At 37.6% G+C, this 23,784-nt stretch overlaps 1 protein-coding gene across 2 annotated transcripts in view; it reads right to left on the reverse strand.

Moving 5' to 3' along the window:
- Positions 1-8,705: 8,705 nt before the first annotated feature.
- The window catches only part of BRMS1L (BRMS1 like transcriptional repressor), a 49,989-nt gene continuing 34,910 nt past the window's right edge, over positions 8,706-23,784 (reverse strand). For both annotated transcript variants that reach the window (XM_023189657.1, XM_023189658.3), the window contains 6 exons: positions 18,821-18,917; positions 17,549-17,632; positions 16,505-16,569; positions 15,430-15,469; positions 12,824-12,950; positions 8,706-10,334 (listed from right to left, as the gene is read on the reverse strand). In XM_023189657.1, the coding sequence (XP_023045425.1) occupies positions 10,217-10,334; positions 12,824-12,950; positions 15,430-15,469; positions 16,505-16,569; positions 17,549-17,632; positions 18,821-18,917 (531 nt within the window). In that variant the 3' untranslated portion in view covers positions 8,706-10,216. The remainder of the gene's footprint in view (positions 10,335-12,823; positions 12,951-15,429; positions 15,470-16,504; positions 16,570-17,548; positions 17,633-18,820; positions 18,918-23,784) is intronic.

The raw sequence follows: 23,784 nt of genomic DNA on the forward strand, positions 1-23,784 counted from the left end.
GTTTCCTTCTTGCTCCCATTTAACTTTTATCTAAAAGATTATAGAAATCCTATGCTTCCCAATTTTCAAAGCTCTAATAATCTCATACCTATATATTGAGGTCACTAAAACATTACTATAACTTTGGACATAATTCAGTGGACCAATGATAATATTTACTCTCTAAGAAAAGAAACTATGAAACAATCTAGTTCTAGATCTTTATATAAAAGATCAACAAAGTAACTCATTTTCCAGTATGAATTAATATTTATTAATTTGCTATTTATAAATTATCTATATTAAATTATTAGTTAAGGCATCCCTGATTAATAATATTATAGAGATTAAATTGATTATAGTAGATAATTAGGTAAAAACACAACCATACAAAATTCTGTTTTAAGAATTTTGAGGATAAAATTGGGAGAAATGTGGGACAAAAATCTACAACATGGTTATTGATTTCATAGATAAATATAAACTATGTAGTAAGTCCTCCATATCTGTGGGTTTCATGTCAGCTAGGTTCAACCAACCACAGATGGAAAATATTCAGAAAAAAAGGAATAGTTTCATCTGTACTGAACATGTACAGTCCTTTTTTTCTTGTCATTATTTCCTAAACAATACAGTATAACAAGTATTTACGCAACATCATATTGAGAATTACAAGTAATCTAGCGATGAATTAAAGGATGATGTGCATAGGTTATATGCAAATAACCATGTTATATAAGGGACTTGAGCATCTGTGGATTTTGGTATTTGCAGGGATCCTGGAACCAATCCCCTGAGGATACTGATGGATGATTATATTTACTGCCACATCCCTTCAGAGCACTTTAATCTGTATTACAAGTTCTCATGTTTCCTTTTGCTTAATTACATACTTTGTTTCTACAGTAACTCTAAAGCATATAATCAGTTGCAATGTCCCTAAGGCTTTTACATGGTGAATTCTTTTCAGTTAATAAAGAGTAATAACAATGTAATCCTTGTGTAGAACTTTATCTTCTTCCTAAACATCTCTTAATTAGTATGCAATAGGATTAAATACAACTAAGTCTCACTATACCATTTTGAATAATTAGGAGGAAAAATACAAAGTCTAACCTAGGCACCTAAGTCTTGTAGGAATTTACTGCCACCTTCAGGTTTTAATGAAAATGCACTGGGACTGTAGCTTTTAGATTTCCAGGTGATAGTCCCTGGTTAATATAGTAGAAATATTAATATTATTTTCTGGATTTAGAAGCAAAGTACTATCTAATTTAGATTGCAATACAAATGCATTTCAGGAAATGCCTTTCACCTTGTCTTTTTGTCTTTTGTGATTCTTTCAATAATGTGTAATTGAAAATTAAAGCCTGTTCTTTATCAGCCATTATAATTATATACTGGAAGTTCCCAGATCTGTGTCCAGAATGTACTTTATATCATAGTCTAAATCTACGGCGGCAGGGAGGGAGGGAAAACCTCTTACAGCAAACTGTTTTAAATGTTCCATGTGTCAATGCCTTCCAGCCAAAGGCCGCCAGGAACACACCTGTAGTTGCACAAGTTGGGTTTCTTGCTCACTTCAGGGAGGGAGAAACCACACCAGAGGGAACTGTGGATGTCTGAGTAAGAAGGTGTTAAAAGGGACTTACAGGATTTGGGCTTTTATTGGGAGATTCTTGGTAGGGTTCGAGGAAGTGGGCTTTGCTCTGTCATAAAATGCTATCAGGAAGTGGGGGCAATCCCATAATTTAGTATCTTAATAAGTTTTATTTATAAAGCAGGCGGAATGAAGTGAGGCTAATGCTATAATTGGTAAAGAAGCAGAAGTCATTCACATTAGCCAGAATAGGGGAACGTATCACATTTTTTGTGGTTTGCAGACTGACTTTATTTTTGTTTATATTTAGACAAGATGTTGTTGGGGTGGGCGTTGACCCCACTTCTTCACGGTCATACAGTGACCTTGATGTTGGTGTTCCATGAGATTGTTTTTGTTCAACAGACCACCAAGGCCTATCTGGGAGTCAGGCAGTTCCTACTTGTCAGAGACTGCTTTTCTCTTTCTCATGCGTATATTTGTAATTCCATGAATACCTTTTTTTAATTCCTTGAATTTGTGGTGAAATACAAATAAAAGTTTTTTATTTGTAAAAAATAAAAGTTTGTTATGATTTTTAAAGTGGATATCAACAGAATATGAAGCTCTACGTATGCATCATATGTTGCAAGGGTGTGAAATCCAGCTCAATATCATTTGGGAAAAGGGGAATTTATTAGAAGACCCATGTAACATGAGGAAGACTGGAGTGTAGATGGACTATGAGTCAGCTCATAGCACGAGGTTAAATGCCAAGAAACTCCCCATCCACCTCTCATCTCTTCAGCTATCTCCACAGGGCAGGAAATGTAATTGCCTATAATTTCCAAACTTTATTGTCCCAGTTCCAACATAAGATGGAGACTGATACTTTTCCCTGCAGTTATAGTTTAAGAGATCTAAGAGAAAGGTTTTAATTGGGGCAGGCTGAGTTACACGTTCACCTAGTGCACTCAACTAGGACCAAGAATTGTGGAGTATTAGAGAAAGGGTTGTTCTAATTGGAACCACACAGTCAGATCAGGGAAGAAGCATTTCCTGGAAAAAGTAGAATTGAAGTTCTAGGTAAGCAAAAGATTTGAAAAAAAAGATTTAAAGCTGGGAGGAAAAAAAAATCAGTTCTGGGTTCTAGAAGTGTAACATTTGCTATAAAGAGAAAAATAAAAATAAAATAAAAAGAGAGACCCAGTTAGGCCATCACAATTATTTCAGTAAAATATACCAGAGGCTTGAACTAGTGCAGCACCAGTGGGGATAGAGAAAAGAGAATGCTTTCAGTTAGAAATGTTTCAGAGTTAGAATCTACAGGACTAGCTAATTCCATAGATGTGAGGAGTCAAAATTCACAAATAGACCTTACATAGGATTTATCATGTAATATGCCCTGTTCTACACACTTGACATATATTCATTAAGTCCTCACCACAACCTTATGGAGTATTATTTCCATTTTCAGATGGGGAAATTGAGGCACAAAAAGGTTAAGAAGTTAACGAAGGTTGACCGGGTGCAGTGGCTCATGCCTGTAATTCCAGCACTTTGGGAGGCTGAGGCAGGTGGATTACCTGAAGTCAGGAGTTTGAGACCAGCCTGGACAACATGGTGAAACCCCATTTCTACAAAAAATACAAAAATTAGCCAGGCATGGTGGCATGAGCCTAAAATCCCAGCTACTTGGGAGGCTGAGGCAGGAGAATCACTTGAACCCAGGACGTGGAGGTTGCAGTGAGCCGAGATCGCGCCATTGCACTCCAGCCTGGGCAACAAGAGCAAGACTCCGTCTCAAAAAAAAAAAGAAAAAAAAAAGAAGTTACCCAAGGTCATACAGCTGATAAATGGTAGTGTTCACATCCAGCTTATCTGGCTCCAAAATTCATGAGTTTAGCCACCTGCCATGACCTCTCCAAGGTCTGAATTTGGGTGGCTGGTTGTGTACATCAAGGGTGGAAGCACAAATAGACTACATTGTAGACTGGGAGAGGAATGTGCAGAGGAGATAATATTTGGTTTCCTGTACATTAAGTTGTAAATGTGTTAAAAGAGTAATAGAGGGAAATGCCCAATGGGCAATTTGAATATATAACTCGGGTAAGGGTAGAGGCTTAAATTTAGAATTTGTTAGAACCTAAATGGTAGCTGAAGCCAATGAGTGAATGAAATCTTCTGAAAGGAGTAGAATGACGGCCTAACATGCAGCCCAGAGAAAAACAAAGAGAAGGTAGAAGAATGATCTTCAATAATGACCTAGAAATTAACTAACCCAGTGTTTCTGATGATTAGGAGAAATAGGCATCATCATATACTGTTAGTAGGAGTGTAAATGGTACAATTTGTTTGCAGGGAAGTTTGGCAATATCTAATAAAATACAAATTTTCCCTACCATTTTTTGACCCAGCAATTCTACTGGAAATTTATGCTACAAATACACTCCGTCAAAGATATATGTACAACAATGTTCACTGCAGCCTTGTTTAATAAATAAGAAGGAAGAAAGAGAAGGAGGGACGAAGGAAGGAAGAAAAACAGCAACCTCAATGTTCATTAGTATTGTGCTGGCATTCCATACCATAGAATTCTATGTGGTTATTCCATAAAAATAAATACCATGTGGTCATTAACAAGAACAAAGTAGATCTCTGGGAACTTCTATGGAAAGATCATCAACATGCACTAGAAATATTCAGTGATGGGGGAAAAAGACAAAACAACAACAACAACAACAACAACAACCAACAACATATGTTTAAAAAGAAAGAAAAAGATAAGTTATATTAGTTCATTTTCATGCTGCTGATAAAGACATAACCAAGACAGGGTAATTTATACATGAAAAAGGGGTTTAAGGACTTACAGTTCCACATGGCTGGGGAGGCCTCACAATCATGGCGGAAGGCAAAGAGGAGCAAGTCACATCTTACACGGATGGCAGCAGGCAAAAGTAGAGAGTTTGTGCAGGGGAACTCCCGTTTTTAAAACCATCAGATCTTGTGAGACTCATTCACTATCACAAGAATAGCGTAGGAAACACCCTCCCCCATAATTCAATCACTTCCCACCAGGTTCCTCCCATGACACAAGAAAATTAATTCAAGATGAGATTTGGGTGGGCATACAGCAAAACCATATCAGAGGTATAGGAGAATACATGTAATGTTCCTTTAGTGTAAATAATAGGCCTGCTATGCCCTTTTCCACTTACCTGGCAGAAAAACAACCAATATAAAACACAGAATCTTACAGAATCTTTTAAAATCTTCAGAATGGAGGTACAAGAAAAGCAAATCCAGAGACCCAGGAGAGGTCACAGAAGGCACCAGGCAGGCAGCAGCCTCACCTTCTTGAGTCTCCCGCCTTGGCAGCCTTGCACAGAGTGGGCGTGAGCCACGACCTGTACTGAGAATTTCACTGGGCAGGTGCACAGGGGAGGAGGGAAAGAAAAGCTCTAAAGGAAGGGAAGGGTGAGTGCACACCCTTGAGCTCCCCTCTTTATGAGAAACCCGAGATGCCCAATAGAGCATTTAGGCCTGAGAGACGGTGTAGCTCAAATGTGTACACGAAAGACCCAAAGCAAGTTGGCCCTTGTGTAGTGGATAATCTGTTATTATATGTACATATATAAATACATCTGTAAAATAAAAGTTAACACCGTGGGGTGTAAGGTTCAAATAAAGAACTACTAGTCAATGAATCATCTAAAAAGTACCTTAAGTCTTTTAAAAAAAAAAATCTTCCTTAATAAGTGCAATTAACCACAGATGTACTTAAACATAATATACTGAAATCATGCATTTATCTTCAAACAAGTTCAAGCACTTTACTATCTCTGCTATTAACAATGCCATTTTCAAAATACTTCAATAATAAATGAAATATGATATTTCCTTCAACATCCTTCTAACAGCCAATGTCATTTAGTCTCTGCTTAAGGATCTGGTTTTCTCTCAGCAGTTGAACATCATTCCGTAACCTTTACTAGCAGAGATAAAATGCTACCGTGTGGCTTCTGAGCTAGAATTATGATAATTCTCTCAAGAGAATGCAACAGTCTTCTGGCAAGGTCACCACCTCAAACCTGTATTAAAAATAGGAAAACAGAAAAGGAAGAAAAAAAATAGACTCTAAAGACTGTTACTATATAACTTCTTCTCTTGACCTTCCTTTAATAAAATGTGTCTTGAAAGAGAACAAATTAGCTTCAAGTTTAACAGCAAAGAAATTTTAGCCTTCTACCACTAAACAGACATATTTTTCAGAAAGACTAGCAACATAAGATAATCAACAGTTTTAGAACATCCAGACTACAAATTTTGGACCGAGTGCAGTGGCTCATACCTGGAATCCCAGTAAATAATCCCAATGTAAATTAAACTGACACTTGGTGTACACCTTAATCTGCTGTAAACTGACCAGTCTAACATCTCCAGAATTGTCACTTTGGGGCATGTATTAGTTTGCTAGGGCTGCCATAACAAAATACCATAGACTAGGTGGCTTAAATAACAGAAATTTATTTTTTCACAGTTCGGCAGGCTAGAAATCCAAGATCAAAGACATGATTAACTTCATCACCTCTCTCAAGTCCCTATCATCAAATATAGTCACATTCTGAGGTACTGGGGGGCAAAGTTTCAATATATGAATTTTGGGCTGGGTGTGGTGGCTTATGCCTGTAATCCCAGCACTTGGGATTACGGCGGGCAGATCATGAGGTCAGGAGTTCAAGACCAGCCTGACCAACATGGTGAAGTCCCGTCTCTATGAAAAATACAAAAATTAGCTGGGTGTGGTGGCATGCACCTGTAATCCCAGCTACTCAGGAGGCTGAGGCAGGTGAATCGCTTGAACCCAGGAGACGGAGATTGCAGTGAGCCAAGATCGCACTACTGCACTCCAGCCTGGGCAAGAGTGAGACGCTGTGTCAAAAAATAAATAAATTGTGTGTGTGTGTGTGTGTGTGTGTGTGTGTGTGTATATATATATATATATATATATATATATATATATATATATATATTTTATCCCATAACAGATCATATAAAGTTTCTGTACCTATGAAATAGAAAGCAAGACTTTGGCCCACGATGACCAGTGGGGAACTACCCCTGTTAAGCCCTAACTGACACACCAGCCACAACTCCTGTACTTCATCCATAGACAACATAAGGAACATTCATTTTCTCTAACCCCATTCTGAGCATTCATGTTCTTTTAAAAATATTTTGTATTTCCTCATCTTTAGCAACTAAAATAGTTTGCATTCCAATTTAGCAAGAAACCACATAAATCCTAAGTAATGTATTAATTCATCCTACATCCATTTTCTTTTTTTTTTTTTTCTCTGGAGACAGTCTCACTCTGTCACCAGACTGGAATGCAGTGGCACGATCTCCAATCTCCGCTCACTACAACCTCCCACGTTCAAGCGATTCTCCTGCCTCAGCTTCCCGAGTAGCTGGGACTACAGGCGCGTGCCACCATGCCCAGCTAATTTTTATATTTTTAGTAGAGATGGGGTTTCACCATGTTGGCCAGGCTGATCTCAATCTCTTAACCTTATGATCTGCCCGCCTCGGCCTCCCAAAGTGCTGGGATTACAGGTGTGAGCCACGGCGACCAGCCTATCCTACATTCATTTTCTTATAAGAGAAATTCATTTTAGTTCAGTTTTATTGTACCAGATTTACCGGGTCCAAAAACAAAAAGAAAAACAGTTAACTTCTCCTCTAGGTGTTAAGTAGATTTTTTCTCATTCTCTTAACACTTATTGTAACAGAAATTAAAGTGCACAAGACCATCAAAAATATGTGATTTGGTTGTACCCTAAATATGGGGCACATGTCCTCAGGACCTCCTGAGGCTGTGTCATGGGGAAAAAAAAATATAACATACATACACATATATATATATATATTCCAGCCAGTTGTGCTGCCATATTGAAGGTTTCAATTCTTTTTACTGTTCCTGAAGCTTTGGAAGTTTTTCTTCATTTTAAATAATTATTAATGAGGCATACATAGTTCTGCAACTGGTGTTCCAAGTAATGCATACATCAGAACAACTTTTACATGAAGAAGGCTGCAAAAAGTACTCAGTGTCCAGCCCACCAATATGAACAGTGATAAAGGGGACAAATCAGGAGTGTGCCATTACTATTTGCCAATAATTACTAGTTGAAGAATTGCGTTAGTGATACTTAGACAGTACCTCTTTTTATAAACTGGGAAACAGCAGGAAGGGATGGAACGAACATGAAAAACTAGCAGCTGTGACAATAAAGGTCCAGAAATTGATCCTGAGACAGAAGCTGATCACAGACACAGGAGCAGCAGCAGCCACTACATCACATTTTGGAGTTTCTAACAATTTTCCTAAATTAAACTTTATGACCAGACATCTAACGGCAAACTGCCAACAACAAAATATATTTTATAGCATTTTAGTCATAGATAAGCATATGCTTTTTTGAATCTTAATATTATGGTAGAATACTACATATGATATAAATACTAAAGTTTTAAAAGTAAATGTACTAAATCATGGTTTTAAAATAAAGATTTTCTAGGCCAGGTGCAGTGTCTCACCCCTGTAATCCCAGCACTTTGGGAGGCCAAGGCATGTGGATCACCTGAGGTCAGGAGTTTGAGACCAGCCTGGCCAACATGGCGAAACCCCGTCTCTACTAAAAATACAAAAATTAGCTAGGCACGGTGGCATGCACCTGGATCCCAGCTACTCAGGAGGCTGAGGCAGAAGAATCACTTAAGCCCGGGAGATGGAGGTTGCAGTGAGCCAAGATCGTGCCACTGCACTCCAGCCTGGGTGACAGAGTGAGACTCCATCTCCAAAAATAAAAATAAAAAAACAAAGATTTTCTATTTAGAATTGCATAACTTACACTGTACCTTTTAATCAAAGTACAATATATATGCATATATTTTAAAATTAAGTATAACTTAGCTGTCTTGAACATCTAAATATACCACGGAAAGTGCTGGGATTACAGGTATGAGCCACCGCACCCAGGCCACCCCATATCTATTAATGTAAACCAATTCAAATCTTTCTTAGAAGTGGATAGGTTATAAAAAGAACTAAATACACATAAGTAATCCAAGACACTACAAATCACACTCAAACACATCTTTTTATTATATACTAAATTTAAAAATACAAATCTTATTAAAAATGCTTATCAAACATTGTATACATAAGTACTGTCAAATACTATTGGGTTATGACATTATGTACATTTGCTAATGTTAATTAGAAACAGAACAATGTAATATCACTTTGCTGACACTGAATTTCAGAAGTTAAGTGTTTTAAAATTTGGCAACTATGAAGTAGTGATCTGCACAGGAAAATGTTTGGAGAGGTAAAGTAATAATAAAACAAACGGAATAACGCAGATATTTCTGCAGTAAGTGTTAATGAGTACATTTCTTCCTCATCTTCTTAACTCTTATTGTAACAGAAATTAAAGTGCACAAGACCACCAAGAATACTCGATTTGGTGTACCCTAAATATATACTACAGCTGGCTGTGCTGCCATATTGAGGGTTTTAATTCTTTGTACTGTTCCTGAGGTTTTGGAAGTTAATTTTGAATGTGGCTAAGGGAAGGGAGGCCAACACTTTCTAAATTGCACCAAATGGCCTTAAAGTGTAGAAATACCAAAGATAAAAATATTAATTTGGAAACAGATTCAAGGAAATAATCCCTGTCTACTTTGCCCTAGGAATAAAATTAGAATAGGACACAGTTTTACCTCTGGAAAATGCTTACTAAAATCTGTTTCAAAAGACCAGACATGTACAGCAAGCACAATACTGTCAGTTATTGTTCACCACTTATATACTGCATCATAAATACCAGGTATAAATACCTGCCTCTAAAGGGCCACTAGAAATACAGGTAGAAGCATGTGATCACTTTACACTAATTTTACTCATTAGGTATAATTTGTAAAAATAGGTCACCACCCCACCATACAATCAAGGAAGAGGAAAAGAAAAGTTGCTATTCTACAAAAGTGCTCCTTTTAGCTTTCAAACCCAATAGCTTAATTTTGGGTAAAACAAGATTGTAAGGTACGGCCATCAGTTCTAAATAAGCTGATGATGCCATATATACATCCTCATATATATACATATATATATACTCATATATATATGTTTAAATTTCAGTTCTGATTTAACACTAATGTACTAGTACAAACCATTTATAGGAAACATTTTATCGGCCTTATTTACAAACACACAATGAATGACAAAGATACGGAAAATTTTTAAAATTGCAGATAAATGTAGTCATAGTTTACTAAAGATAAAACAAATTTGCATAACTTTTTTTAAAACCAAAGAAAAATCTTTAGAAAGAAACCCCTACCATATACAGTATATCTGTTGGTCATCAGACCTAAGAGGCAAATCAATGTAAGGATCATGACAAAATTTTTATTACTGTTTCTTTTAATAACATATCAATGAGATCTACTTAGAGTACTACCTACAAATACACATTCTCTCATGATTCAGTGAGAATATTAAGTTATTGAATACATTTTTTTTACTCTCATGGCACATTACATTTGGTAACACTAATAAGGTAAATTTAGATAACACTTAAATCATGATTATGAATGTTTAATTGAATATTTTCCTTTCTGTAGCTGTGAAATGTAAAGCTTAGATTTGCTTCCATCAGGCCTCTTAAACCAAACTTCATCATGGTTAATTGTTGTAATTACAGCACTAAAAAGGAAAAAAAAAAAAGAATGAATGAATGAATTACAGTATGTCTCCTCAATTCATTTTAGATTATTACCTATATAAAACCAAAATACACTGGCCTACGACAGTAGACTCTGGTATATAATTGTCATTTACCAGAATGCTGCATATCAGCAGTGCATGCTGCCAAAAATATCACATTCAGCAATACTTAGTAGATCATCCTTTTCTTAATAGAGTTGGTAAAATTTACTATTAGCACTATTAAAAGCACGTTCTTCCTACTCCATCCCCACCCCACCTCTAAAAAAAAAAAAACAAAACTGGAGTTAAAAGCACTACTTATCTGGTATCATACTTGTAACTCATGTCAGTCCTGGCTTCAGAAAATCTTTCAAATACTAATCTCTAATTCCCAATGTCAAACCATCTACAGTACTTATACCAGGTTTTTTTTTTTACACTACTCATCTTTACATAAAAAGATCTACTTCTTGAAATAGATGTGTATTTTATTCTTTTTTTTATTATTATTATTTTTTATTTATTTATTTTGAGACAGAGTCTCACTCTGTTGCCCAGACTGGAGTGCAGTGGTGCAAGCTCAGCTCACTGCAACCTCTGCCTCCCAGGTTCAAGTAATTCTCCTGCCTCAACCTCCCAAGTAGCTGGGATTACAGGCACATGTCATCATTGCCCAGCTAATTTTTGTATTTTCAATAGAGATGGGGTTTCACAATACTGGCCAGGCTGGTCTTGAACTCCCGACCTCGTGATCCACCCTCCTCGGTTTCCCAAAGTGTTGGTATTACAGGTGTGAGCCACTGCACCTGGCCTAATTATTTATTTTTAAAGAGTGAATAGGAATTCTTTTTTTTTCGAGACTGGGTCTCTCTGTCACCCAGGTTGAAATACTCTGTTGCCCAGCCTGGAGTACAGTGGTGTGGTGAAATGAGCCCAAGAGCCTCAAACTCTTGGGCTCAAGCGATCCTCCTGCCCAAGCAGCTAGGACTATAAGCACACACTGCCATATCTGGCAAACTTAATATGAAGCCACAATCAGGGTTCAACCTCCCAGGCTCAAGTGATCTTCTCACCTCAGCCTGAGTAGTTGGGACTAAGGGTACCTGCCACCATACCCGAATAATTTTTTTACTTTATAGAGACGGGGTTCTCTACAAAAAGACCAGCTAGGGCTGGTCTCAAACTCCTCGGCTCAAGTGATTCTCCTGCCTTGGCCTTCCCAAGTAATGGAATTACTACAGGAAAAAGCTATTGTACCTGGCCTCATCTCTTTTTAAACAACTTTTATGCTAAGTAGTGGTAAAATATCTCAAAAACGATAAAATAAATAGAAGAATCCAGGAGTATCATATATAAACTAGTAGTTAGTTCAATGAGCTTCTATGAGAAAAGCTATTATACACAATGTCCTAAAAATTTAAAGACAAAATTATAATCTTACAATTAAAACCACTGTATTTGGAAAATGCGTACTGTAGACTAAACTCAAGTTGTTTTATTTACCACTGATACCTACAAAACCATATTTTGTTACCATAGAAGGTACTACGCTGAGAATTAAATCCTACATCACTGGAGAATGAAAGATGATGAACATTAATATTTTCAAAAGGTCACAACCAGATAAAACTTAGAAGGCTATATAAATAGTTTCATAAACTTTATTTAAGCCTAGACATATTATTAGGACTTTTAAAAGGCAGTTTTCAAGTTACACTTCATTGTTGTTGTTATTGTTAGAGAGACAAGGTCTCACTCTGTTGCCAGCCTGGAGTACAGTGGTGTGGTGAAATGAGCCCAAGAGCCTCAAACTCTTGGGCTCAAGCGATCCTCCTGCCCAAGCAGCTAGGACTATAAGCACACACTGCCATATCTGGCAAATTTTTTTTTTTTTTGTAGAAACAGGGTCTTGCCAAGTTGTTCAAGCTAGTCTTGAACTCCTGGCCTCATGCAATCCTCCTGCCTCGTCTTCCCAAATTGCTGGGATTACAGGTGTGAGCCACAGCACCCAGCCCTAGGTTATACTTTAATTACTATTAATCTTAAGGGTTTTATTAATTTTCCATTTATTTCCTACTCTAATTGATACAAATTCTTTTTATCTAAAATACTCTAACACATCCAAAAAAGTTAAAGATTACTAGTTCCACCAAAAATTCATAATAGTCTGGTTTAAGGGTCATTATAGCACAATCCTAACAATTCACCTAGTAGAAGAATTAAGAAACAGGATCAGCTACCTGGCTAAATAATTTCAACATTTCCCCTTGCATTAAAGTTTGTGTTCATAAACTTAATATGAAGTCTGGTTCATACATATTAACACTGCTGTACACACATGTAATCAAGCCATATGTCAAGTGAAAAAAAAGGATCCACAAACAACTAATGATATAGGTACACTATGGAGGCAGGAAATATTTCATTGACAACAATGTCGTAAATGACAATACTGAGCAACACTGAAATAATAAAGGCTTTTTTACCTTGTAGGACATTCATCCTTTTTATCTATACATATTGTTTGTCCACGTATATACCATTCACCATCATAATATAGTCTTCCCTCTTCAGATCTAGCACTGTGCAGATGTTTTTCCAGTTTCACAGGTGCTAAAGGGATCAGTTCAAAAACTGTTATATTAATAAAACACTGTCAGAAGAACAAAGGGTCAGAATATTAAGAATTAATATCAAACCATGCATATGTAAAAAAGGACTAAAAATATTTCTTAAATAACAAACCTAAAATGTAATAAAAAGATTTATTCCTTACATTCTTTTACATAATCATTAAGTTTTTAATATAACTACTAAACAAAGCTAAACAATGAACAATAAATCATCAATTGATTAATCAAGTACCAGAAGGGGAAGCAGGTATGTTATCAATTATTAGTGCTAATTTTAAGTAGTATATAAAATATAAATGGCCATATTTCAATTGAAAATTATACTTATTCTTTCCCCTGCAGGCATCTGATATATCAAAAGCAGCAGAGTTTAATACATGTTCCAAGTGTTCCCCAGGCTTTTAATTCTAAAAAGGAAATGTCCTAAGTACAACTTCTATTTTTAAATTCCAGAAATCATCTGGCATTAGTCAGATAACTCATACAGGAAAAATAATCTTTTTTATGGAAACACAGTGTCAAAAGCATACCATGAAGTCATTCAAATGTTAGCTCCTGAGAGGGCTTTCCTAACTACTCTACCCACTCCTCAGCTAACTGTTATCTCAACTGCACTGTTCTTTTAGAGTAATTACTATAATCTGTAACTATTGTCTTAACTGTTTATCTACATATATATGATTCCACCTCCCCTAAAGAGGCTCCAGGAGGTCCATCTTTTTTTTTTTTTACCATTGTATCCTTAGGGCCTAAAATACCACCTGGTATATTCTTTCATTTAACAAATGTTGTCTGAACACTTCCTATACACAAGGAAGTATGCTGGGGAAAAAGCTGTGACCAATAGAGATAGGGTTCTAGCCTTTGTGGAGCTTACAATCCAGTTAGGAGACAGACAAAATTAAAAAGTACAAATTGAGGCCGGGAACGTTGGCTCTCGCCTGTAATCCCAGCACTTTGGGAGGCCGAGGCGAGTGCATCATGAGGTCAGGGTATCAAGACCCTCCTGGTTAACACGGTGAAACCCCGTCTCTACTAAAAATACAAAAAATTAGCTGGGTGTGGTGGCGGGCGCCTATAGTCCCAGCTACTCCGGAGGCTGAGGTAGGAGAATGGCGGGAACCCGGGAGGCGGAGCTTGCAGTGAGCCGAGACCGCGCTACTGCAGTCCATCCAGCCTGGGCGACAGAGCGAGACTCTGTCTCAAAAAAAAAAAAAAAAAAAAAGTACAAATGAGTGAAGTGCTATAAGTAAAACTAATAGGATACAATGCTGAAGATAACAAGAGTGGGAGGGAGACACACTCAACTATGATAATGAGATTCTCAAAAGAAATCTATTACCCAAAAATGTTAAGAACCACTGCTCTACAGGTCTAGGCAGCTGCTCTGGCAGTTAATTCCCCAGGGCAAATACTGCTGCAATTTCCTCACATAATACAAAGTTTAAAGGAATCACTGGGTTAAAAATAAAATGGAATTTTTTTTTTTTTCTTAGAGATGGAATCTTGCTCTGTTGCCCAGTGTAGTGGTGTGATCATGGCTCACTGGAGCCTCGACCTCCAGGGCTCAAGTGATCCTCCCACCTCAGCCTCCCAAGTAGCTGAGACGACAAGTACACACCGCCAAGCCTGGCTAATTTTTGTATTTTTTGTAGAGATAGGGTCTCATCATCTTGTCCAGGCAGATCTCAAACTCCTGGGCTCAAGTGATCCTTCTGCCTTGGCCTCCCAAAGTGCTGGGATCATGCTAGGCATAAGCCACCATGCCCAGCCTAAAACAGAAATTGGTCTCTTACAGATGACTTAAGCTGTTTAAATGTGACTAGAAATTCCTTTCCTAAGTATTTCAAATATGTTTTTCTTTTTAATCTAGCTTCATTGTCCTTAGAAGGATTAGGAAATCTCACCTATAGTGAAAGAAGGCAGAAATGGAGAAACTTACCCTAAACACTAATGTCCATCACATTTTGGCAGTGATTTTAGACTTAAAAAAAAAAAAATCAAGGAAGTGTACCTTGATATGAATTTTACTAAGGCATATCAGAATGTGTAAATGTCAGCATTCTGATCTCTCTCCTCAGAAAATGCACACGCAGAGTTTTGCACATAATTTCAGAGGATTCACAGAATCTCTGAAGCCAACCCATAAATTCCAAATACCTCCGCTACAGAATGACAGAGCCCATAAGAAACACTGCATAAATACTTTTTGAGTTACTGATCCAGTATTAGCAATAAGAATGTAGCTGAACACTGAAAGAATTATACCACATTCAGAAATTTTGAAACTTTTACATGAAACAATGACTCCAGAAGAATTCCTCATAATTTCAGGTACGGTGTTCACTGATGAAATAAAACCACTGATGGGAGAGTTCTTTAGTATGTAGATGATTTAACAACCCTGATTCAACAAGTCTCCAAAGAGAGTATTTCTCAGCTCAGACTAAATGACTTACGTTCCGTTTTCACTCTGTGTGGCCCCAATGTAGCCATTGCCTTAACGAAAAAAAAAAAAAAGGAAGAAAGAAGTCTGAGTTCAGACTGAAAATATATTTTGGTGTCTATTTAATATATACATTACTACTGATTAAGTCCAGAACAAAGACAGTAAAGTATAACCATTAGCTGCTCTAATAAATTTTTAATGTCTAAGACTATAAAGAATATGAGGGGTAACAATTTCTCCTAGAGATGTTTTTAATACCTGAAATAATCTCTAACTCTCAACTAAGAAATTTACAAAAATGAAAAACTATAATATGGAAAACAAGCCTCCACTTTTAGGCAAGAACAGAAAAGACTATAATTCTTGAATGTTTAATGATAGGATGCAAGACACATAAGGGTTCAAATGTTCTTTTGTTCAACAAATATTTATCAAGTGTTTTCTATAAGCCAGAACCAGCCAAAGGACTAGGCACAGATGGTGATGTTATTATTTTTAGGCAAACTAAATAAATGTTTTTTGGACTTTTTCATAAATTATTAGTTATATTATAACAGAAAAAATACAAACTGCTGACATGTCTCTAACCCTTAAAATATCCTTCTAGTTGACTGTTATCTGTAATAGTATTAAATTGCCTTAGAAAAATGTTGCAAAAGCAAAGCATATTTACAGTAATCATATTTTGATGTACTAATAAAAAAACATAGAATCTTAAAAAGACTATAAAAATACACTTGTGGGCCAGGCGCAGTGGCTCAAGCCTGTAATCCCAGCACTTTGGGAGGCCGAGACGGGCGGATCACGAGGTCAGGAGATCAAGACCATCCTGGCTAACACGGTGAAACCCCGTCTCTACTAAAAAATACAACAAACTAGCCGGGCGAGGTGGCGGGCGCCTGTAGTCCCAGCTACCCGGGAGGCTGAGGCAGGAGAATGGCGTAAACCTGGGAGGCAGAGCTTGCAGTGAGCCGAGATCCGGCCACTGCACTCCAGCCTGGGAGACAGAGTGAGACTCCGTCTCAAAAAAAAAAAAAAAAAAAAAAAAAAAAATACACTTGTGTTCCACTGCTCTTTAATCATACCTTCCTAATTGTTGTCCAGTCTTCAAGAATATCAAGATCTTGTAGCATATAAACTATATAGGGACGTTGAATAGTCAAGGTCAATTTAGCTGTAAGAATAACACACTTTGAATTATATTTCCAAAGTACTATGTTTCAGCAAATGGAACAATGATTTATGGGCATAATGCTTTGGCATCCTAAATTCTAACTTCAAATTATTCTTCAAGCCACTTAGTACCAGCATAAACACAGTCTAGTACTTCTGATGTCATAACTACATGCCCTTAATTCCATGATATCATTGATTGTAATATATATCACTAACCTAATCACTGGTTTTTAAGGTGGAGGGGAAAAGATGGGGGTAGAGGGATGGTACCATAGGGAATGCCAAAACTCAATATACATATTAATTTATATTCCAATTTCAGAAACATTTAAAGATGTTTTTAAAAAGTACACGAGGCTAGGCGCAGTGGCTCATGCCTGTAATCCTAGCACTTTGGAAGGCCAACACGGGCTTGAGCCCAGGAGTTTGAGACCAGTCTGGGCAACATGGCAAAACCCCATCTCTACAAAAAATACAAAAATTAGCCAGGCGGAGTGGCACGCGCCTGTAGTCCCAGCTACTCAGGAGGCTACGGTGGGAGGAGCACCTGAGCCCGAGAGGTTGAAGCTAAGGTGAGCCATGATTGTGCCACTGCACTCCAGCCTGGGTGGCACAGTGAGACCCTGTCTCAAAAAGACAAAAAAGTACACAAGAATTAAACAATCATACTGTATACTAAATGGCTGTTTCACATCAAAGCCCTTGGTGAACGACAAGTCACATTAATTTTCAAAGTTGAGATCATGATTGAATTTCTTCTCCTCTCCCACCTCTCTTGACCTAAAGTATATACTACATCTTCTGTCTTCAGTCGTTTTATAAATAAATCATCTTTTGCTTATTACAGGATCATGCAAATAAAGTCAATGTTTACAAATAAAAGTTACAAAGGCACGCACAATGGAAAAACGTACATCAAGGAAAAAAGAAACAGAAAATTTGGAAAAGGATATCTGAAACAACAACTGGCTTCTTTTTGTCAGGACTGAAAGGATCCTTCCTCTTTTTTCTTGACTGAAGCTCATCATTCCACAGCTCTGGCAGGTAAATAAAGATTAAGTATTAGTGGGTTTCTGGTGAACGAAGGAGAAAAAAAGACTGTAATTTTACAGTGGCTATTTAGTCACATGTAAAAATGTACAAAATTTCATTGGCAGCTGGGTATATATACATTAAGCTGTACATAATTTCATGAGCGCTATGTGTTTAAGTTTTCCTCTGCCTTTATTAAAGCAAAAATCAACTTGGCACTTAATGACTAAGAACTGATTACCATACTGTCATGCACTTTGTAAAATTTATATTACATGCATTGTCTCACCTAATCCTCAAAGCTACCACTGAGGTAGGTATTCTTATTATTTTCCTTTTACAGACAAGGAGATTGATTTAGAAAAGTGAAGTAACTGTCCATGGTCACCAGACTAGTAGTTGAGGGAGCACTGGCACTAGGCTCAGCTTATCTGACTCCCCATGCCTACCCCAAAGAGAAGTAAACTTTGTAACAGATAAAGTAATATATACTCAAGAACTGTAGGATAACAGAGGAGACCTTCCACTCAACGCAAAAAACCTTTCTGTAATACCCTGAAAAGCCAAATTCACACTTGACTGATCTAATCATTAGTAAGTTATTCCTTTTTCTGAAACAAAAATCTATCTCCCTATAACTTCTATCAGTTTGTCCTACCTTGTATGATGTCAAAAAGGTTTTCATTCCTTCTTCCACATGACAGTCTTTCAAGACTTATAGGGAAAAATACACACTGCAGCTAACTTCCAATACTATTCTTTTTTTTGTTTTTTGGGAGACAAGGTCGCCCGGTCTGGAGTGCAGTGGCGCCATCATGGCTCACTGCAATCTCGAACTCCTGGTATCAAACGATGCTTCCACCTCAGTCTCCTGCATAGCTGGGACTACAGATGTACATGTGCAGTACCACATCCAGCCCTGACACTATTCTGCCAGTAGGTTCCTGTCATACTTCTGTTTCGTCCCTTGTCATGTGCTCCATTTTATACATCTTTCTAAAGTGTGAATTCAAATTACAATAACAATATATTCACCATCACATGAAATTATTTAGAGCTCTTCCCCTTTTCTTCTTTCCTGGGACATTTCATTTACATAATATTAATATTAGAAGACTAAGATATGATGAGACACTAGAGTAAACCAAAGGTTTGGTGCCACTCAAACATCACAATCATATCATTCTCCTGACCTGAGGTAATATCAATGCTGTGCCTATCCTCTTCAAGCCTTCTTATCTTCTCCTCTAGTTCACTCTGGACTGTATCATATAGCAACAGCTTTTCGCTCTGGGGAGAAAAACAGATTATACTTAAGTAGAAAGAAAAAACTTGGTGTATCTTAATTAAGAGTACCAAATAACTTAAAGTACTTTAATATATGATGTTTTTGCTTTTTCAATTAAAAAATTTAAAGAAACGTCAAATACATGAAAGAAATAAAACTAGAAAACATAGAATCTATGCAGAGATTTAACTACATGCAGTTACATTCTGTATAAGAACATCTAAATTATGTGCAAGGTACATTTAGAGGTAAATATTTACTTTAAAAAAACTCATAGCAAACCCCATGGCCCCTTTTAAATATAAGTAGGTCCCATCTGTCACCATAATGGAAAACTTATCCTATAAAGTATATCATTATAAAATGGATATTTTCTCAAAGGAATAATAATTGGGTCATTATGCCTCACTAATATCTCAGCATCATATTAAAATAGGCAAAGAGAAAGATTTAAGTACAAATTTCATAATTATTTAAAATAATTCAATTATAGTCTAAATTATAAAATTACAGACTAATCATATCCAAATCTCTCCATAAAATTATAGACAGATTGAAAAAGACTGGCAAATAGACTAGAACCCAGGTCTACTAGCTCTAGTCCATGTTTTTAATTATATAATGCTGTAGCCCTTATTTAAAAAGCCATAAAATGTATGTAATATATAAAGATTACATAACAAACCTATGGCCGCATGTTTATCTCTAGTGAAGGATATCAGATGATTGGATATAGCTAGATGAGACTGTCTCGTGGAAGCTATTGGGATATAGTTGGATATGACTATATGTAGAAAACACATGCCACACCCATGTAGGCTGTATTCCTGGTGTCAATCAGGAAGCCCTCTCTCTTGAGTTTGAAATTTAGAAACGAGACATGCTTGAAGGGTTTCCTGAGTGTCAGGGAAAAGATGGCTTGTATGAATTTGACGCAAGCCAGGAGCTAAGGAGAAAGCAACGCTGAAAACTAAAACTAGATTTCCCATCAAACATGGTTTCATTGCATGCTGTTCTCTGTACTTACTTCCTTCTACTTGTTCCCTTGCCTTTGGTAAAGTCTTATGAAATATTCCACCTTTATCTATATTGTGCTACAAGACTTGGAAAATATCAGAGAAAAAGGGAGTGCAGTCCCCCTCCACAAGACTATGGTAGCAGCTATAAATAGATCCAATCTCCCCAACCAAAGATGACTCTAAATGCAGAGCTGGAGTGATAAGCCTTTTGCTTTTAAGAATATGAACATTTAATTGGTGTATTCTCTTTTCTTCCTATTGACAAATTAGGCCAAGCAGAAATTCTTTAAAAAATCCACTAATCATTCTTTATTATTTTTTAAAAAGCCACAATGAGACTGCAATGTTTGAAGCATTAAAAGCATCTCTAAAGATACCAGAAGTATACTTTAAAGCAGAACTGCCATGAATCCATTCTCATTCTTATTTCTCTTTTTCTTGGAAAGTTTTCTCCCTTTTCTCCAGCTTCTCAAGACCCTCAAAAAGCTCCCCTGAAGGGAAAATGAAGCCCTAATGGAGCAGCTAGAAGATGCCAAGAAAAGAAGGGGGCAAACTCTCTTGCTTTGGTGACTGTGGAGGTTTTTTTATGTATATATACTTTAAGTTCTAGAGTACATGTGCACAACGTACAGCTTTGTTACATATGTATACATGTGCCTTGTTGGTGTGCTGCACCCATTAACTCGTCATTTACATTAGGTATTTCTCCTAATGCTATCCTTCCCCTATCCCCCCACTCCACGACAGGCCCAGTGTGTGATGTTCCCCACCCTGTGCCCAAGTGTTCTCATTGTTCAATTCCCACCTACGAGTGAGAACATGCGGTGTTTGGTCTTCTGTCCTTGTGATAGTTTGCTCAGAATGATGGTTTCTAGTTTCATCCATGTCCCTACAAAGGACATGAACTCATTCTTTTTTATGGCTATATAGTATTCCATGGTATATATGTGCCACATTTTCTTAATCCAGTCTATCATTGATGGACATTTGGGTTAGTTCCAAGTCTTTGCTATTGTGAACAGTGCCACAATAAACATACGTGTGCATATGTCTTTATAGCAGCATGATTTATAATCCTTTGGGTATATACCCAGTAATGGGATGGCTGGGTCAAATGGTAATTCTAGTTCTAGATCCTTGAGGAATCGCCACACTGTGTTCCACAATGGTTGAACTAGTTTACATTCCCACCAACAGTGTAAAAGTGTTCCTATTTCTCCACATCCTCTCCAGCACCTGTTGTTTCCTGACTTTTTAATGATTACCATTCCAACTGGCGTGAGACGGTATCTCACTGTGGTTTTGATTTGCATTTCTCTGATGGCCAGTGATGATGAGCATTTTTTCATGTGTCTGTTGACTGCAAAAATGTCTTCTTTTGAGAAGTGTCTGTTCATATCCTTTACCCACTTTTTCATGGGGTTGTTTGATTTTTTTCTTGTAAATTTGTTTAAGTTCTTTGTAGATTCCGGATATTAGCTCTTTGTCAGATGGGTAGATTGCAAAAATTTTCTCCCATTCTGTAGGTTGCCTGTTTACTCTGATGGTAGTTTCTTTTGCTGTGCAGAAGCTCTTTAGTTTAATTAGATCCCATTTGTCAGTTTTGGCTTTTGTTGTCATTGCTTTTGGTATTTTAGTAATGAAGTCCTTGCCCATGCCTATGTCCCGAATGGTATTTCCTAGGTTTTCTTCCAGGGTTTTTATGGTTTTAGGTCTTATGTTTAAGTCTTTAATCCATCTTGAGTTAATTTTTGTATAAGGTGTAAGGAAGGGATCCAGCTTCAGTTTTCTGCATATGGCTAGCCAGTTTTCCCAACACCGTTTATTAAATAGGGAATCCTTTCCCCAATGCTTGTTTTTGTCAGGTTTGTCAAAGATCAGATGGTTGTAGATGTGTGGTATTATTTCCAAGGGTTCTTATTCTGTTCCATTAGTCTATATCTCTGTTTTGGTACCAGTACCATGCTGTTTGGGTTACTGTAGCCTTGTAGTATAGTTTGAAGTCAGGTAGCATGATGCCTCCAGCTTTGTTCTTTTTGCTTAGGATTGTCTTGGCAATGCAGGCTCTTTTTTGGTTCCATATGAACTTTAAAGTAGTTTTTTCCAATTCTGTGAAGAAAGTCATTGGTAGCTTGATGGGGATGACACTGAATCTATAAATTACCTTGGGCAGTATGGCCATTTTCACAATACTGATTCTTCCTATCCATAAGCATGGAATGTTCTTCCATTTGTTTGTCTTCTTTTATTTCGTTCAACATTGAAGGCTTCTATGTTCAATAGTTATTTTGGTTTTGTTGTTGTTGTTGTTGTTGTTGTTGTTTTCTGATAGGGAGTCTCCCTCTGTCTCCCAGGCTGGAGTGCAGTGGCACCATCTTGGCTTACTGCAAGCTCCGCCTCCTGGGTTCACGCCATCTTCCTGCCTCAGCCTCCCAAGTAGCTGGACTACAGGCGCCCGCCACCACACCCGGCTAATTTTTTGTATTTTTAGTAGTGACGGGGTTTCACCGTGTTAGCCAGGATGATCTCGATCTCCTGACCTCGTGATCCGCCTGCCTCAGCCTCCCAAAGTGCTAGGATTACAGGCGTGAGCCACAGTGTCCTGCAGTTATTTTGGTTTTTTAAAAATTCTACTCTGCCGGGCGCGGTGGCTCGCGTCTGTAATCCCATCACTTTGGGAGGCCAAGGTGGGTGGATCACAAGGTCAGGAGACTGAGGCCATCCTGGCTAACACGGTGAAACTCCATCTCTACTAAAAATACAAAAAATTAACCAGGCGTGGTGGCGGGCGCCTGTAGTCCCAGCTACTTGGGAGGCTGAGGCAGGAGAATGGCATGAACCTGGGAGGCGGAGCTTGTAGTGAGCTGAGATCGCGCCACTGCACTCCAGCCTGGGAGACAGAGCAAGACACCATCTCAAAAAAAAAAAAAAAAAAAAAATACTACTCATAAGTATAGGTTTGGTTTCAAGATCCCACATCCCTCTAGTCTCCACATCTAGACTTACTGATCCTACTCACTAATAACCCCTTTCCCAGGCTGACGCTGATGCTGTTTCTCATCAGGAGACCTTTAGAGAGCCCCAGGAGAGTGGCCCCAGGCTTCCATTATTGTACCCACCTCACACGGACCTGTATTCAGAACCAACTCCTCTTTGGCAGTTCCCTGACTTAGATGCATCACAATTCTCAACTTCTATCAGGACTGGAGCCCTGGAAGATTTTCATGGGCTAACATTATCAGAGACTGACACATTAAACAGCTACAATAGGTTTTTTTTTAAGCATACTGCATTGGAATAAAAAAATGCAGAATAGAATTTTAAAACTCAGAAACAGACCCTGGCTATGGAGAAATGACAAAGGTGACTTTTCAAATCATCTGGAAAGCTGATAACAATAAATGACAATAGAAAAAAGAGTTTAGGCCAGCCACGGTGGCTCATGCCTGTAATCCTAGCACTTTGGGAGGCTGCGGCAGGCAGATCACTTGAGGTCAGGAGTTCAAAACCAGCCTGGCCAACATGGTGAAACCTTGTTGTCTCTACCAGAAATACAAAAACATTATCCGGACATGGTGGTAGACACCTGTAATCCCAGCTACTCAGGAGGCTGAGGCCCTAGAATCGCTTGAGCCCAGAAGGCGGAGGTTGCAGGAAGCTGAGATCACGCCACTGCACTCCAGCCTGGGTGACAGAGCGAGACTCTGTCTCAAAAAATAAGAAAAATGAGTTTACCTATATCCTGAATAGGTTTTGCTTTACCTTATATATAATTTACATTACACATAAAAGTAAATGGACTAAAGAATTAAATTTATAAAATGAAAGCTAAAAGAAAATATTAAAGAAA

This window comes from Piliocolobus tephrosceles, chromosome 6 (assembly GCF_002776525.5).
Source record: "Piliocolobus tephrosceles isolate RC106 chromosome 6, ASM277652v3, whole genome shotgun sequence".
NCBI classification, from domain to species: Eukaryota; Metazoa; Chordata; class Mammalia; order Primates; family Cercopithecidae; genus Piliocolobus; species Piliocolobus tephrosceles.